Source organism: Ictidomys tridecemlineatus, chromosome 16 (genome assembly GCF_052094955.1).
Source record: "Ictidomys tridecemlineatus isolate mIctTri1 chromosome 16, mIctTri1.hap1, whole genome shotgun sequence".
NCBI lineage: Eukaryota > Metazoa > Chordata > Mammalia > Rodentia > Sciuridae > Ictidomys > Ictidomys tridecemlineatus.
In genome coordinates this window covers 21,106,018-21,120,582 of record NC_135492.1, presented here as the reverse complement: position 1 = coordinate 21,120,582, position 14,565 = coordinate 21,106,018, and the positions used below count along the sequence as shown (strand labels likewise).

Here is a 14,565-nt window from a genome sequence, read left to right as displayed (position 1 = left end):
GCTTACATGCCAGAAAGTAATCAACCAGGACACAAGAGGTGATAGCATTATGTTGTTTGATGACTTCCCTGAGGAGAAAGTCTGCTGTGTGTGTGTGTACACACGTGTAAATATATATATATATATATATATATATATATATATATACACACACAAACATATATATATATATGCATGTATATATGTGTGCACACATATACAATAAATTTCATCATAAAAGGAATATTGGAATTATAACCTTGCTGCTACAAACCTTACCAGTGTGATAAGTATTGAGGGAAATCTATTTAGGATAAAGAATAAGAAGTGATTATCTATTTCTCTTTAATTAGTCATCTTCAGTATCAATCTTTTAATTAAAATACTTCAGGAGAAGAGGTATTCTCTTTCACTGGTACCCCATATCACCTAGGACCTTGTACATTGGAGAACTATTTTATGGTTCATTTTCTATGAGGGCTCTGAGACTTTCCTTGGAGATCTTACAGTACTCTGAAAATACTGGTACCTGCAGTCCACTATGGACATTTTTATTTTGCTAAGACACTCAGTAGTCAATTGCAGAGTCTTAAAATGATAGTGAAGCTCGGAATTTAAAATACATATATTAATGTGTGCTTAATACACTATAAAATATGATTAAAAGTATCAATTTAAGATATAACATATAAGACTAACTAATATATAAGACTTACATAACATGTAAGACTAAGATATAAGACTAATGTTTGTCTATGTCTTTATTCTAGTCCTAAAAAATATTCTCACATATAATAAAGAATTTCCATTTGATGTTCAGCCTAGCCCATTAAGGTAAATAAATAAGCATCCATATTTTGTCTTCTGATTTTATTATCTATTTTATGCCTGTTTTTCAAATATTTCTGTATTTTTTTCCCTATCAAATTTGGTATTGGTGATATGACTGGTAGCAATGAGATGATTGACATTGACATTTATATCAACATCAACCTAATAATCAGCATCTTATCTGGGAAGTTAGTGGCTATGAGGGTTAGCTGGTGTATTAAGTGGAGTAGCTCACTAATTTTTCTGTCCTTTTTTATATAGGAGAATTTTAGCCCCTGGTGAGGAAGAGCATTTGGAATTTGAAGAAGATGAAGAAGAAGGTGGTGCTGGAGCAGGGTCTCCTAATTCTTTTCCTGCTAGAGTGCCTGGTGGGTACAAAAAATGTACATTATATAATTCAAGGTCAGGTGTTTGGAACTTACTTTTGTACTTGTTAGTGGCGGGTAAAACATCTCCAGGTTTGCCAATCTTAAGCAAATTATCATGGCCATTCTGTTAGTGGTAGCTATCGGTTTATTGTGAAAGTATCTTACTATTTGTGTCAGGGATCCTCAAAACATCCCATGTTTAGTGATTGGCTAGGAATACCCACAGGACTCAGCATATAGCTGTACTCACAGTTGTATTCTGAGTCATTACAACAAGAAAACACAAGAACAAAATCAGCAAAGGGTAAAGGCACACAGGCAAATTCCAGAGGAAACCAAACTTCTAAGAGTCCTCTCCCAGCAGAGTCAAATATGTATTTGATTCTCTCAACATTCTTTCACACCTGTGAAATGAAAAAATATTGTCTATTGGGGAAGCACTGTAGAGATTCAGTGCACAAGACACTTATTGGGGTTAGCGTGAACCAAAACTACAGACTCCAGGAAGAAAGCAAGTGTTCAAAACAAACCATATTGTTTGCATGGACGGTTTAGGCACAGTGATCTTCTTAACAGGGCATGATGGGAATCCTGCTGAAATCCAGGTTCCCAGATGCTAGCCATAGACCAACATTGTAAGTAGGCTTTCTAGAGTAACTGTTTGCTATGTTAATTCTTTTCTTTATATATCTAGCTGTTCTTTAAATAATCATATATGATTGTGAAACCTGGACCTGGAGGAATAGATACTAAACAGTTGCCCTTAACAGGGAAATAAAGAATATATAGCAAGTCCTTTTTATTTTTGGAAGATCTTGACAAGGTTGTAAAATATCCTAGTCAAGCACCCTGAGTAAATTATTTGCCTCTTCTACTTCTATACTTTCTTCTGTTCTTATACAGTGCAGAGTTTTTACTTCTGATGAATTAGTTCATTTTTGGAAGTGTAGAAATAGCACTGTACTATTGTGATGCATTTTTTTAAAAGACTCTATGCTTTATGGTATAATTAAATATAATATACATATCATCCAGAAAACTTCATAATTAAAGTCATATTCCAGTAATTTAAATACTCTTTGGTAGAAGACGTTTGAAATATAAACAGTATAGGCTTAGACCAATAAGATACCTGCGCTTTTGAGTCTAACATCTGCCAATCAGTAGTTAAGTGACTGTACTTAATTCTTTATAAAAGGAGATGTTGACAATGTCTAATTCATAGGGTTACAATGAAAATTAGGCACCACATACAAATCATTTGGCATTATACTTTTCATTTGCTGGGGTAGTGGTGGCTACTGTATTTTCATTATCACCTATAAATGATGCTAACAGTCCTACACCATAGGATTATTAGAAAAATTACAATCACTATAAAATGTTATTGTTAGTGTTTCTTTGGTACAAGGTAATTATTTCCAATCTGCTTGTCTTTATGAATAAAGAGCTATATTTTACTTGTTATATTTGTAGGAAATTCAAGATTGCTGAGATGATGAGGTAAATAAATTTGCTAAAATTTTTCTGCATTTTTTATTTCCTTTTCAAACCACATGCTGTAATTGAAATAGATTCCAGTTCTATAAATTTCTGGGTTTGGTTATTTGTTCACTAGTTATACTTCTGTAGCAAACAAGATCCTTAAAGCAGATGATGTAAGTCATGAAATGGACAGGTCTTTATGGGGTTCAGGTTGCTGAGTTGAAAAGAAACTCTGTAAATTAAGTCTATTTGCTATGAAAGATTAAGCCCAAAGTAATTAGATTTTTTTATTCTGATATAGCATTTTGGTATTTTATTTCAGAGATACAGAAAGCTCACTAAACCTTTCTATTCCATGAATTATTTTCCTCAAAGTAAGAAAGAGTACATATAGTTCAATTGGCTATATTTGATTTTTGATCATATTTTCCAGGGCCTGTGTCATTATAAAATTGAAAATGTCATTGAAGGACAATTTTACCTTTAACTTAATTGTAGAATGGGAAAAAAATTGTTATACTGTGGACATCCAAGATTTCATTCGTGATAAGGCTGTTGTGTCTACATTATCATGGCAGGGTGCTTCTAAGAATTATAACATTTTTATTACCTTTATTTTATGTAATTTATATAATTGTAAGTTTGTTGTACTTTTTTTTTTTGGTACTGAGGATTTAACACAGGGGTACTTTACCAGTGAGCCACATCCTCAGCCCTTTTTATTTTTTATTTTGAGACAGGATTTCACTTAGTTGCTTAGGGCCTCACTTAGTTGCTGAGATTAGTCTTAAACTTGGGATCCTCCTGCCTCAGCCTCCCAAGTCACCTGAATTCCAGGCTTGTGCTATAGCATCTAGCTTATTGTGATCTTTTTAAAAAAAGATTTATTAAGGTGTCCCTTACATATATAAAAGGCATCTTTTTTAATGTACAGCTTTATAAGTTTTGACAAACACACATGGTAAACACTACTACTGTTAAGCTAATGAGATAAAGTATAATATATGAATATGGTATGATCAAGAGTAGTTTATTCCCATTTAAAATCAAAAATGGATTTTTATCCAACCTTTCTTGAAAAGAATAAAAAATTGTTGAACCTTTCTTTGACATTATTATCATTTTCAAAGCCTTCAATTCTCATAAGACAGTAACTTTTTTGTACTGCTTTAAACACTAACTGGCTTAAGTCCAAATAGTAGTTTAATTTTCTTAAGGTAATCTCAGTAGATTTCATTTAAATAGAGGATAAAAATTTATAACCTATTATTTATTACCTGAAAATTTATTTATCATGTTGAATATTAAAGCTTCTAAATGATAAACCAAAGTAATACAAATTTAAAAAAAATAGCTGGCCAAGATTATATGCTTATAATCCTAGCTACTTGAGAAATTGAGGCAGGAGGATTGCAAGTTTGAGGCCAGTGGGGGCAACTTAGAGAGACTTTGTCTCAAAATAGAAAGAACTAGGGATGTAGCTAAGTGGTAGAGTGCTTGACTCACCTGTGTGAAGCCCTACATTCATTTCCTAGTACCACATGCACAAATAGCCATGTCACAATTTTAGACAAAATTTTAAAAAACGTTTCTGAGTGACCTAAACATAAGCCTAGCAATCTCAACATTATTCTAGATTTGTATTGGTTATTCATCTTTTATATAGTCTTAGATATGTACAAAAAATGTTTTTTTGAAACTCAAAATGAAGAGTGAATCTTACTTCTTTAATATCAAACCTGTACTTGTTTCTTTCCTGCATAAATATTCAATTCTGAGTTGAACTTGAGAGTTAAGCAAATATGTATTTCATTTTCAGCTAAAGTGCAGTTTTTTTCTTACCCATGCATATAGGAAGTTGAAAACTGCAACAAAATATTCATTGCTGTTCCATGAATATTAGGGCATCCTTATTTCACAGAATTTCAGAATATATTTAGGGTTAAACAGTAAATACCACCAAAGTGTGCAGATAGACTCTGGCTCTCCGAGCACATCCTTTCTCTCAAAGTCTCAAATTCTCAGACTGAGCCAAACAGTCAGAGCCAGAGTCCCTCATCCAGTCATGTACTTATATTGAAAGGAAAGGAAAATACCATTCAATGTTATCTGGTAGTTCTCCTAGCTGTTTTTCAATAGTTTTAAGGCTTGTTAATATTCTATTACTCTCAAGCAGTTTTGAAAGATTTCTTTTTTATAATTTGTTTCTACATGTTTGTTTGTAGTACTGGGGATTGAAGTCAGGGATGCTCTACCACCTAGCTACATCCCCAGCTCTTTGATTTATTTTTTTATTTTGAAACAGGGTTTTGCTAAGTTGCCCACGCTGGCCTCTCTTGCCTTAACTTGCCAAGTTGTTGGGATTACAGGCATGCAGCACTATGTCTGGCTCAGTTTGTTTTGTTTTGTTTGTTTTGTTTTTTAATCCATGAATCTTGTCACTTGAAGTCAAAAGGTTTTCTCCAGAGCTTTGCAGAAATTGGTTCATAGGAAATGTCTATTGAGTAGGCTCTTCATCAAGGCTCTAAGCAACATCTGGCCTGCTTTTTCTTTCTTTTTTTTTTAAAGAGAGAGTGAGAGAGGAGAGAGAGAGAATTTTAATATTTATTTTTCAGTTATTGGCGGACACAACATCTTTGTTTGTATGTGGTGCTGAGGATCGAACCCGGGCCGCAGGCATGCCAGGCGAGCGCACTACCGATTGAGCCACATCCCCAGCCCCAGGCCTGCTTTTTCTTGAAAGTCCTCTGGCCACTCAAATTTTTAACCCAACACCTGTAGTAACTCTTCCTTGCATGCTAAATGGCATCTGTGTATGAAGCATATACCCACTGATTCATCTTAGGTTTTGTGAGAGTATTTATTATTTTTTTCCAGATATGATGGTGACACTTAAGAATTCAGCCATTATCCAAATCACATATTTCTGAACACAGAAAAATACATATTTCTAGTACCAGTCAATAAAGAAAATAAAAACAAGAATATACTCATATAACCAATATACAAACAACTTTAATAAAGTATAATTTTTGACAGACCTAGAAATATTATTGTTTGAATGCTAATGACCCCTAAGATTTTTATCAAACTTTTAATATAATTTCAAAGTGAATAAACTTCTTATGATTTTACTCTTTATCTTGAAAGGTTGGAGCAGTTCCTCAACTACTAATCAGTTACCAACCAAAAGAAATTGTGCATGTGTTTTCATATTTTCACACAATTTGTATGTGTGTACAAATTGCAGATGTGCAGTACAAATTGCAAAATTTTTCTCTTGCTAGATTTTTAAGACCCATTTCATGTTTTGTGCCATTTACAAAATGTTATGACCAAATAATGATTTGACAATACCATTATTTTAAATTATGTTAAAATTATCCCAAAATAATAGAAAATATTATTTTTTATATATCCTTTTTATTGGATTTTAAAATTACAAAGAAATGTGCACTTAAAAAATGTGTGTGACAGACTTTGAATTGGTAGTATCAAACATCTGAATTTAATTGCAAGTATGATAAATCTAAAACAAAGAAGACATAAATATATAATCACACACATATGATAATGCTTAGTTTACATTTTAGATATCAGGTCCATCTCTGTCCTAAAAGTATGGACAACAAATTTTGTACTCCTTATTCATGACATTTAATTCACCAAACACCAAGGCAAAATGAAGACTGACTCACCTCTTATTGAAGTAAATGCCTGTGACAAACATTTTTACAATATCATATAAAAAGCAAATTCAAATCAGTGTTTTAAAAAAAATATAATCTTTGGCAATTTTCCTCTTTTAATGTTCTTACCTAGACAATAATGTACTATTTTGGAACAAAGACTGTCATGCCATTTCCAATTTTGGACTAGAAATTGTCCTTATGGTATGATATGAGATATAAACAATAGAAATTTTTAAAAAGCAAAAATAAAAAGTTGAAAGAAAAGAATGACTTCCTCTTCTGCATGTGAGGACAGGGCCTTAAGGATCCCACTGACCTTCATATCCATGTCACTCCAGACTCATCCTCGGGTTGGTGGTCCTTTTATTGTCTGATTCTCCATGATCTCTATGGCTACACAGAGACTATTGAATGTGAGGCCATCCTACTTGATACTTAGACCTTCATTTTTCTCAGCACCCTCTTGGAACAAAGAAGTTATGGGCGGGGGGGTGTGAGGGGCTTCAGATGTTCTCCCATTGTTTTTCTGTACCTGTTGCAGGTACAGTGGTGTTTCATTGCTCGGTCTGTGTCAGTGCTGTTGGGTGCCCAGCAGAGGCAGAGGCCTTACTTGCACAATTCCCTTTTCTCTCCACAGTGGCAGTTGCTGTAACATTCTTGGCTAGGTCAGATGCTTTTACACAGTTTTTAAAACATTCTTAAGCAAACTTGTCTATGTTTAACAAACAGCCATTTGGGGGATCCATAGCTACCTTCATAAATTGTTTTCCACAGATGAAGCACAATGAAATAGAGAAACTTAAGTTTTTACCCAAGTACCACCTGTTAATAAACAGTTTCCATCAACAAGATGGACTTTTTGGTATCCCCTAATACAGTAGTGTGGTAAAATGGTTCCAAACCTTCCAATTCATTGTCATTATTTTATCAGAGTTGTCTTTAGGTTTAGGCTTAGAATCTTCCTCTCACAGAAAATCACACTGAATTCAGTAATTCCTTCCAACTCTTTTTGACACCAGTGAGAGCATGCTTGCTCTGGTTGGTGCATAAGAGGTGGTTGGGGGCAGATAAGTCAGAAAAAGACGTGCTTTCTGTGTTCAGTACAACTTGGGGCTCACCAGCTACCAATGGCTTCCTTTGTCTTGCAGTAAAAACTGAAAGTGGAATTAACCAAATGAACACAGTCCTGCTGCTCACTGCTATATGAGTGTTAAAGACCTATCATATTGCTATCTGGGCTACTCAGTCTCTGTCCATTCCTGTGAATGTGCACTGCTCAGTGTACAAAGTTCAAATGTTACTATTTTTTAATCAATCCCTTACTTGGGAGTTCTTAGTGACAGCTCAATAACATCCCTGGGATGTTATTGAAAACTTGGTTTGGACAGCTGTAGCCATTTAGAGTTTTCCATATTTAAAAGTATGAGGCACAAATAGTGGCCTCACAAAAATGTCTATATTCTAATCCTGGGAACCTGTGACTGTTATGTTTACATGGCAAAAGGAACTTTGCAGAAGCTTGAGATAGGGAGGTTCTCCTGCAGTTCCTTTTAAGGCTTTAGGGACAATTAAAATAAAAATGTTAAAATGAGACATGATGGTTAAAAGCATGGACTCTGTAGCCAAACTGCTGTGTGATTATGGATAATTTGTTTTTCTATGCCTCACTTTTCACCTCTGAAAAATAGAACTAAACTATTGTTGTGAGGATTAGATGAGAGGAGTAGGATAGTATGTGGCACAACACAAATACTCACAAGTGTTAGCTATTTCTTATTTACATAGCAGTTCCATGTGGAAGAACATTTCTTCTGATCTTTGCTCTAGATATGAGAGCAGATGATCTAGCTGGAATAGCACAGTTTACACTGGATTGTGTGTAGTGATTTCTTTCTTATCCTTGTTAGTCTTCGAATTTTATGAATGTAGTTGACTTGTTCTCATATTACACTATGTAATTGGATATGTTAATTCTTCACTTAGAAATCTTCCTTTTAATGCATTGGCTCAATTTACAACTATCATGGTTCTATCTTTGATGCAAAAACATGCACCCTTTTTCATCTACCTGGGAGCTATAGATGGTATGGTATTATTCTAGTATTTGATCTTCTTTTATGTTTATTATTTCTTCACTCATTGATATAGATTCTCTAGCCATTTGTTTACTAGAGCATGATAACCTCTAGAACTGGAAATTCATTCATTCATTCAATAAAATATTTCTTCAACAAAGATCTGTTTATTCCTTGTGCATACCACAAAAGGAACAGTTCCCACACCTTTCAGGATGCTTATTGTGTAGTCAGCAAGACAGAGCCAAAAGCACATGATTATGATTAGAGATGTGCACCAATGTCGTAGGTTGGCAAAAAAGGAGGGCTGAGGGAGTTCAATAAATCTGGCAAGATTTAGGACTCACTGAGTATGTAGGAGTTGACCATGTAGAGAGAGCACATCATAGAGCATTCTGAAACACCTTAAATAGGCACCTTTCTATGTAATCTATGATCTTAATTACAGTCAGCTTCCTTCATTATGGAACACAATGTTTGACATTCTACCTTGAATTAAACAAGAAATTCAGACTTGAAATCACTGCCTCCATATTAAATTATCTGAAGCATAATGATTACATTAAACCTTACTGTGTAGTCTCAGGCAAAAAGATTGTTGGTAAGGAATGTAGCATCAGCCCTACCATTTCAACTAAAAGATCTAGATAATGACAGCTTATAAAATTGACTCACCCCAAAGTAACAACAAGTTTAATATCAACTTGGCAAAAAATAATCTTAACATCAAAAAGACTTTTTGAAAGTTGTAAAGCAGTCATCTTTTGAATGTCAAAACAGGTAGTAAAGAGGTAATACATAAAAGAGGTAACATTCTTGGGGGTTTTTGGGGGTGGGGTGGGGTGGGTTCTTTTTTGTCTTTTTTAGAACTGGGGTTCGATTCCAGGATTTTGCAAATGCAAGGCAGACACTTTGCCACTGAGCTACATCCCAACCCAACATTCTTAATGTATAAAGAAAAATTTTAATTGTAATAACCAAAGCAGAATACATGAGAGGAACAGACAATATGAGCAAGCGCGTGAGCGTGCACACACACACACACACACACACACACACACACACATTTTAAAAATACCCGTTAAACATATAAAAAGATACTCAACTTTATTTTTAATAAAAACATAAATTAAAGCTACTGTTGGAGAGTCTTAGGGGAAATAGATACTTATTAATCACTGGTGGGAATAGAAAAATGGTACAGTTCCTTTGGAGGGGAATTGAGCATTCTCTAATAACATATAAGTACATATTTTTTCCTTAGCAATCCCATTCCTGAGAATTTACTCTGAAGATGCACCCCCAAAATACAGGAAAAAGAGGGGAAAACATATGCATATACACAAGATTCTCTGTTTAGGTGTTTTTTATAATGATAAAAAAATAGAAATAATGTAACTGCCAAATGAAGATTGACTGAATAAACATAGGATGCTGTGGAAAATAATTCAGAAAATCTCCCTGAACTAATGAGTGATTTTTCAAATTATTGTTAGCAGAATTTATCAAGGTAGTTCACATTAGCAGATTAAGGGGAAAGATTTCATAAAGTTGTCAACAATGCAGAAAAAGTTTTCAGTTAAATTTGAAATACAGCCTTGATTTTAAACAATTCTTGGCAAAGAACAGAAAAACATCCTTAACTTGATAAAACATGGCTACATGACATTTACAGCCCAAAATCATTTAATGATGAATTTGAACAAAACAAGATTATCTATTACTTCTTTTCATCAGCATTGTTTTGGAAGCCCTAGCTACTGCACTAGGACAAGAAAATGAAATATAAAAGGGGGGATGTTCTTTATTTGCATATTTATGAATATATAGAGAATATATGCAAAAACCTATTCATAACTCATTAATAAGATAATGCAGTTCCTGGATATAAAATCTGTACAGACAAATCAATTCTATCTCAAACAAGTAATAGTTGCTTAGAAAATGAACTATTATAATATTTATAATAGTATTAAATAATATCAAGGACCTTATTATAAATTCAACAAAAGAAATATAAGAATTTTATGTAGAAAATAAACCTTTGTTGAAAAAATAAAAGAATATCAAAAGAAAATGAAACTGGAGCCATCTTGAAATTAGAGAAAAAGATGGAAGAGTGACTTAATAATTGTTATGGTTTGTGAGATGTTGAATTATACATTCTCTTTTACTTTTTTCATTTCTCTCAATTGAATTGTTTATGAGAATGCATTTTATAAAAACAGTGAAGTCATTATTCTTTTTTTCATTTGTTCATAATAGTTATTCTTGACATTAGATTCATTTGGACTAATTATAAATGCATGGAATATAATTTGCTCCAGTTCAGTCCCTTCACCCTCCTCATCCTCCCTCCCACTGTTCCCTTTCATCCACTTTACTGATCTATTTATTTACATTTTTTAAAATTAGTATCTTATAGATATTCAAAATGATGAGTTTCATTATAGTGTATTCACATATGTGCATTGGAAAGTTAGTTTGGGTTCATTCCACAGTTTTTCCCTACCCACTCCCCATTCCCTTCTTTTTCTTTTATTGATTTTATTTTTTTTAATACACGACAATGGACAATTCTTATTACACATATAGAGCACAATTTTTTTATCTTTGTATAAAGTATGTTCACGCCAATTCACGTTATTCATGTACTTGGTTTTGTTTGCATTACAATTCTTATTACACATATATACCACAATTTTTCGTATTTCTCTATATAAAGTAGGTTGACACCCAATTTGTGTCTTCAGACATGTTCTTTGGATAATGGTGTCCATCACATTCATTAGGAGGCTAATCCCCTGCCTCCTTCCTTTCCCTCACTCCCCTCTTCCCTATCTAGAATCCATCTATTCATCCCATGCTGCTCCTCCCTACCCTATTATGAGTCAGCCTCCTTATATCAGAGAAAACATTTGACATTTGTTTTTGGGGGATTGACTAACTTCACTTAGCATTATCTTCTCCAATGCCATCCATTTACCTGCAAATGCCATGATTTTATTCTCTTTTAAAAACGTTCATAGTGTATATATGCCACATTTTTTAAAATCCATTCATCCACTTAAGGGCATGTAGGTTGGCTCCACAGTTTAGCTATTGTGAATTGTGCTGCTATAAACATTGATGTGGCTATGTCCCTGTAGTATGTTGTTTTTAAGTCCTTTGGGTATAGTCCAAGGAGAGGAATAGCTTGGTCAAATGGTGGTTCCATTCCCAGATTTTCAAAGAATCTCCATACTGCTTTCCAGATTGGCTGCACCAATTTGCAGTCCCACCAGCAATGTATGAGTGTGCCTTTTTCCCCACATACTCTCCAATACTTATTGTTGTTTGTCTTCATAATAGCTGCCATTCTGACTGGAGTTGTATCTTAGTTTTGATTTGCATTTCTCTGATTGCTAGAGATGTTGAAAATTTTTTCATACATTTGTTGATTGATTGTATATCCTCTTCTGAGAAGTGTTTGTTCAAGTCCTTGGCCCATTTTTTGATTGGGTTACTTGTTTTTTCAGTGCTTAGCTTTTGAGTTCTTTATATACCCTAGAGATTAGTGCTCTATCTGATGTGTGAGGGGTAAAAATTTTCTCCCAGGATGTAGGCTCTCTGTTCACCTCACGGATTGTTTTCTTTTGCTGACAAAAAAACTTTTTTAGTTTGAATCCATCCCATTTATTGATTCCTGGTTTTAATTCTTGTGCCATAGGGGTCTTATTAAGGAAGTTGTGGTCTAACCCACATGATGAAGTTTAGGGCCTACTTTTTTCTTCTATTAGACGAAGAGTCTCTGGCTTAATTCCTAGGTCCTTGATCCATTTTGAGTTAAGTTTTGTGTATGGTGAGAGTTATGAGTTTAATTTCATTTTGTTGCATATGGATTTCCAGTTTTCCCAGCACCATTTGTTGAAAATGCTATCTTTTCTCCAGTGCATGTTTTTGGCACCTTTGTCTAAAATAAGATGATTGTAATTTTGTGGGTTAGTCTCTGTGTCCTCTATTCTGTACCATTGGCCTACCAGTCTGTTTTAGTGCTGAAACCATGCTGTTTTTGTTACTATTTCTGTGTAGTATAGTTTAAGGTCTCATATAGCAATACTCCCTGCTTCACTCTTCCTGCTAAGGATTTCTTTAGCTATTCTTGGTCTCTTATTTTTCCAGATGAATTTCATGATTGCTTTTTCTATTTCTATGAGGAATGCCATTGAGATTTTGATTGGAATTGCATTAAATCTATATAGCACTTTTGGTAGTATGGTCATTTTGATAATATTAATTCTGCCTATCCAAGAGCAAGGTCGATCTTTCCAGAAATAGTAAATGAATTCAGCAAAGGAGCAGGATATAAATCAATACCCATAAATCAAAGGCATTTCTGTATATCAGTGACAAAGCCTCTGAGAAGGAAATGAGGAAAACTACTCCATTCACAATAACCTCAAAAAAAATGATACTTGAGAATCAATGAAAGAAGTCAAAGATCTATACAATGAAAACTACAGAACCCTAAAGAGAGAAATCAAAGAAGATCTTAGAAGATGGAAAGATCTACACATTCCCTTCTTAAAAGGAGAAAGGGAGGAGGAGGGAGAGAGAGAGGGGGAAGGTGGGCAGGGTCAGATCAGAATATGATAGCCCAAAGGGTAAGGTTTTGGCCTGCTGAGAACTTCTAACTAAAGGAGATTGGAATCCCAAAAGCAACCTCAGCAGCAAAGCCTCTGCTCTCCTCCTGCCCTCCTGTCCATTCACCCTTCTCTCCCAAAGCCAGTCATAAAACCTAGAAAGCGCTCTCTCTCTCTTTTTCTTTCTCTTTCATTCCCTCCCTGCTATTCCCTTACTGTCCCCCTACCCTCCCTTACCCCTCCCTTACAAACCCTCATTCCAGACAGGACCTGCCTTAGGTCCAGAAGGAAAGAAAGCTATACAGAGAGGCCAAGAAGAATCTGACCAGACAGGGCTTGCTGGGACCCTGGCAGCCTTTTACCATTACCCCCTTTTCCAGTCATTTCTACATGGCCATGCATTTTTCATGGAACATAAACAAAAAAACAGGAGTTTTCCCTGGATCTGTAGGTCTTTATTTCTGAAGGCTTTTAGGTCAAATAAAATTCTATTAAATAATTGTTATGATTTTTAAAATGTAAAGATATATACTAGTTCATAAATTAGAAGAAGCAGTTTATAAAGATAGACTCTTTCTGAAACTCATCTGAATTTTTATTGCAGTTCCTGGACCTTTTATACAGCTGTAGAATTAAGATACTGTATTAGTGGTAAGAGGATAAACAGTCCAGTAAGACAGAATAAAAAACTCAGAAAGTGATTGCCACATGATTTAGGATTGAGGTGGGACTGCAGATCAGTGGTGGAAAATGTCAGTCTTTTTAATGAGTAGTGCTGAGACAATTGAGTATTTATGTGAAATTGAATAAAATTAAAGCTCCTACTATACACCGTAGTCAATAATTCTATGTGACATATAGAATTAAGTGTGAATGGCAAAACTATGCTTTCAAGATAATACCTTTATGATTTTGGAGTGGGGTAAGTTTTCTTAAATATGACATAAAAAGCACTGATTGTAAAGGAAGATATTAAGAAATTTGAATATTACTAGCAGTAAGTATTTATCATAATCAGAAGACACCATGGCAGAGAAAAGTCATTCTTAACATTCAAAACTAACACTTGGTGTTAGAAGTTAGCAATGGTTGCTATCTTTTGGAAGAGTGAATTGGATAGGGTGGGGGGAAGGACACTCCCAGGAGGCTGATCATATCTTTCCTAGATCTGATACTAGTTATACAGGTGTATTCACTTTGTGGAAGTTCAGCAAACTGTACTAACAATTTGTGCATTTTAAAATGTATATGCTCTACTTCAACAAAAAGTCTTTATAAAGGAAAACTACTAAGAAGCTATTTGTAAAACATTTGTCCAGCAAAATAATAGAGACCTCCTACAGCTCAATAAGATAGACATCTCAATAGAAAATCGAGCAAAATAATTGAACACACTTCAGAAAAGAAGAAATCATACATTTGATTTATTCTAAAAGGTGCTCAACCTTATTAATCTTCAGAGGAATGCAAATTAAAATGATTGATCTCTTTATACCAAAATTGGCTAACATGA

General features: G+C 34.3%; 1 protein-coding gene across 1 annotated transcript in view; it reads left to right on the top strand.

Annotated features, from left to right (window-relative positions):
* Window positions 1–14,565, top strand: part of LOC144371243 (axin interactor, dorsalization-associated protein-like) — a 38,394-nt gene that overhangs the window by 19,213 nt on the left and 4,616 nt on the right. The window contains exons 5-6 of the mRNA XM_078033656.1: window positions 750–813; window positions 1,072–1,178. Coding sequence (XP_077889782.1) covers window positions 750–813; window positions 1,072–1,178 — 171 coding nt within the window. The remainder of the gene's footprint in view (window positions 1–749; window positions 814–1,071; window positions 1,179–14,565) is intronic.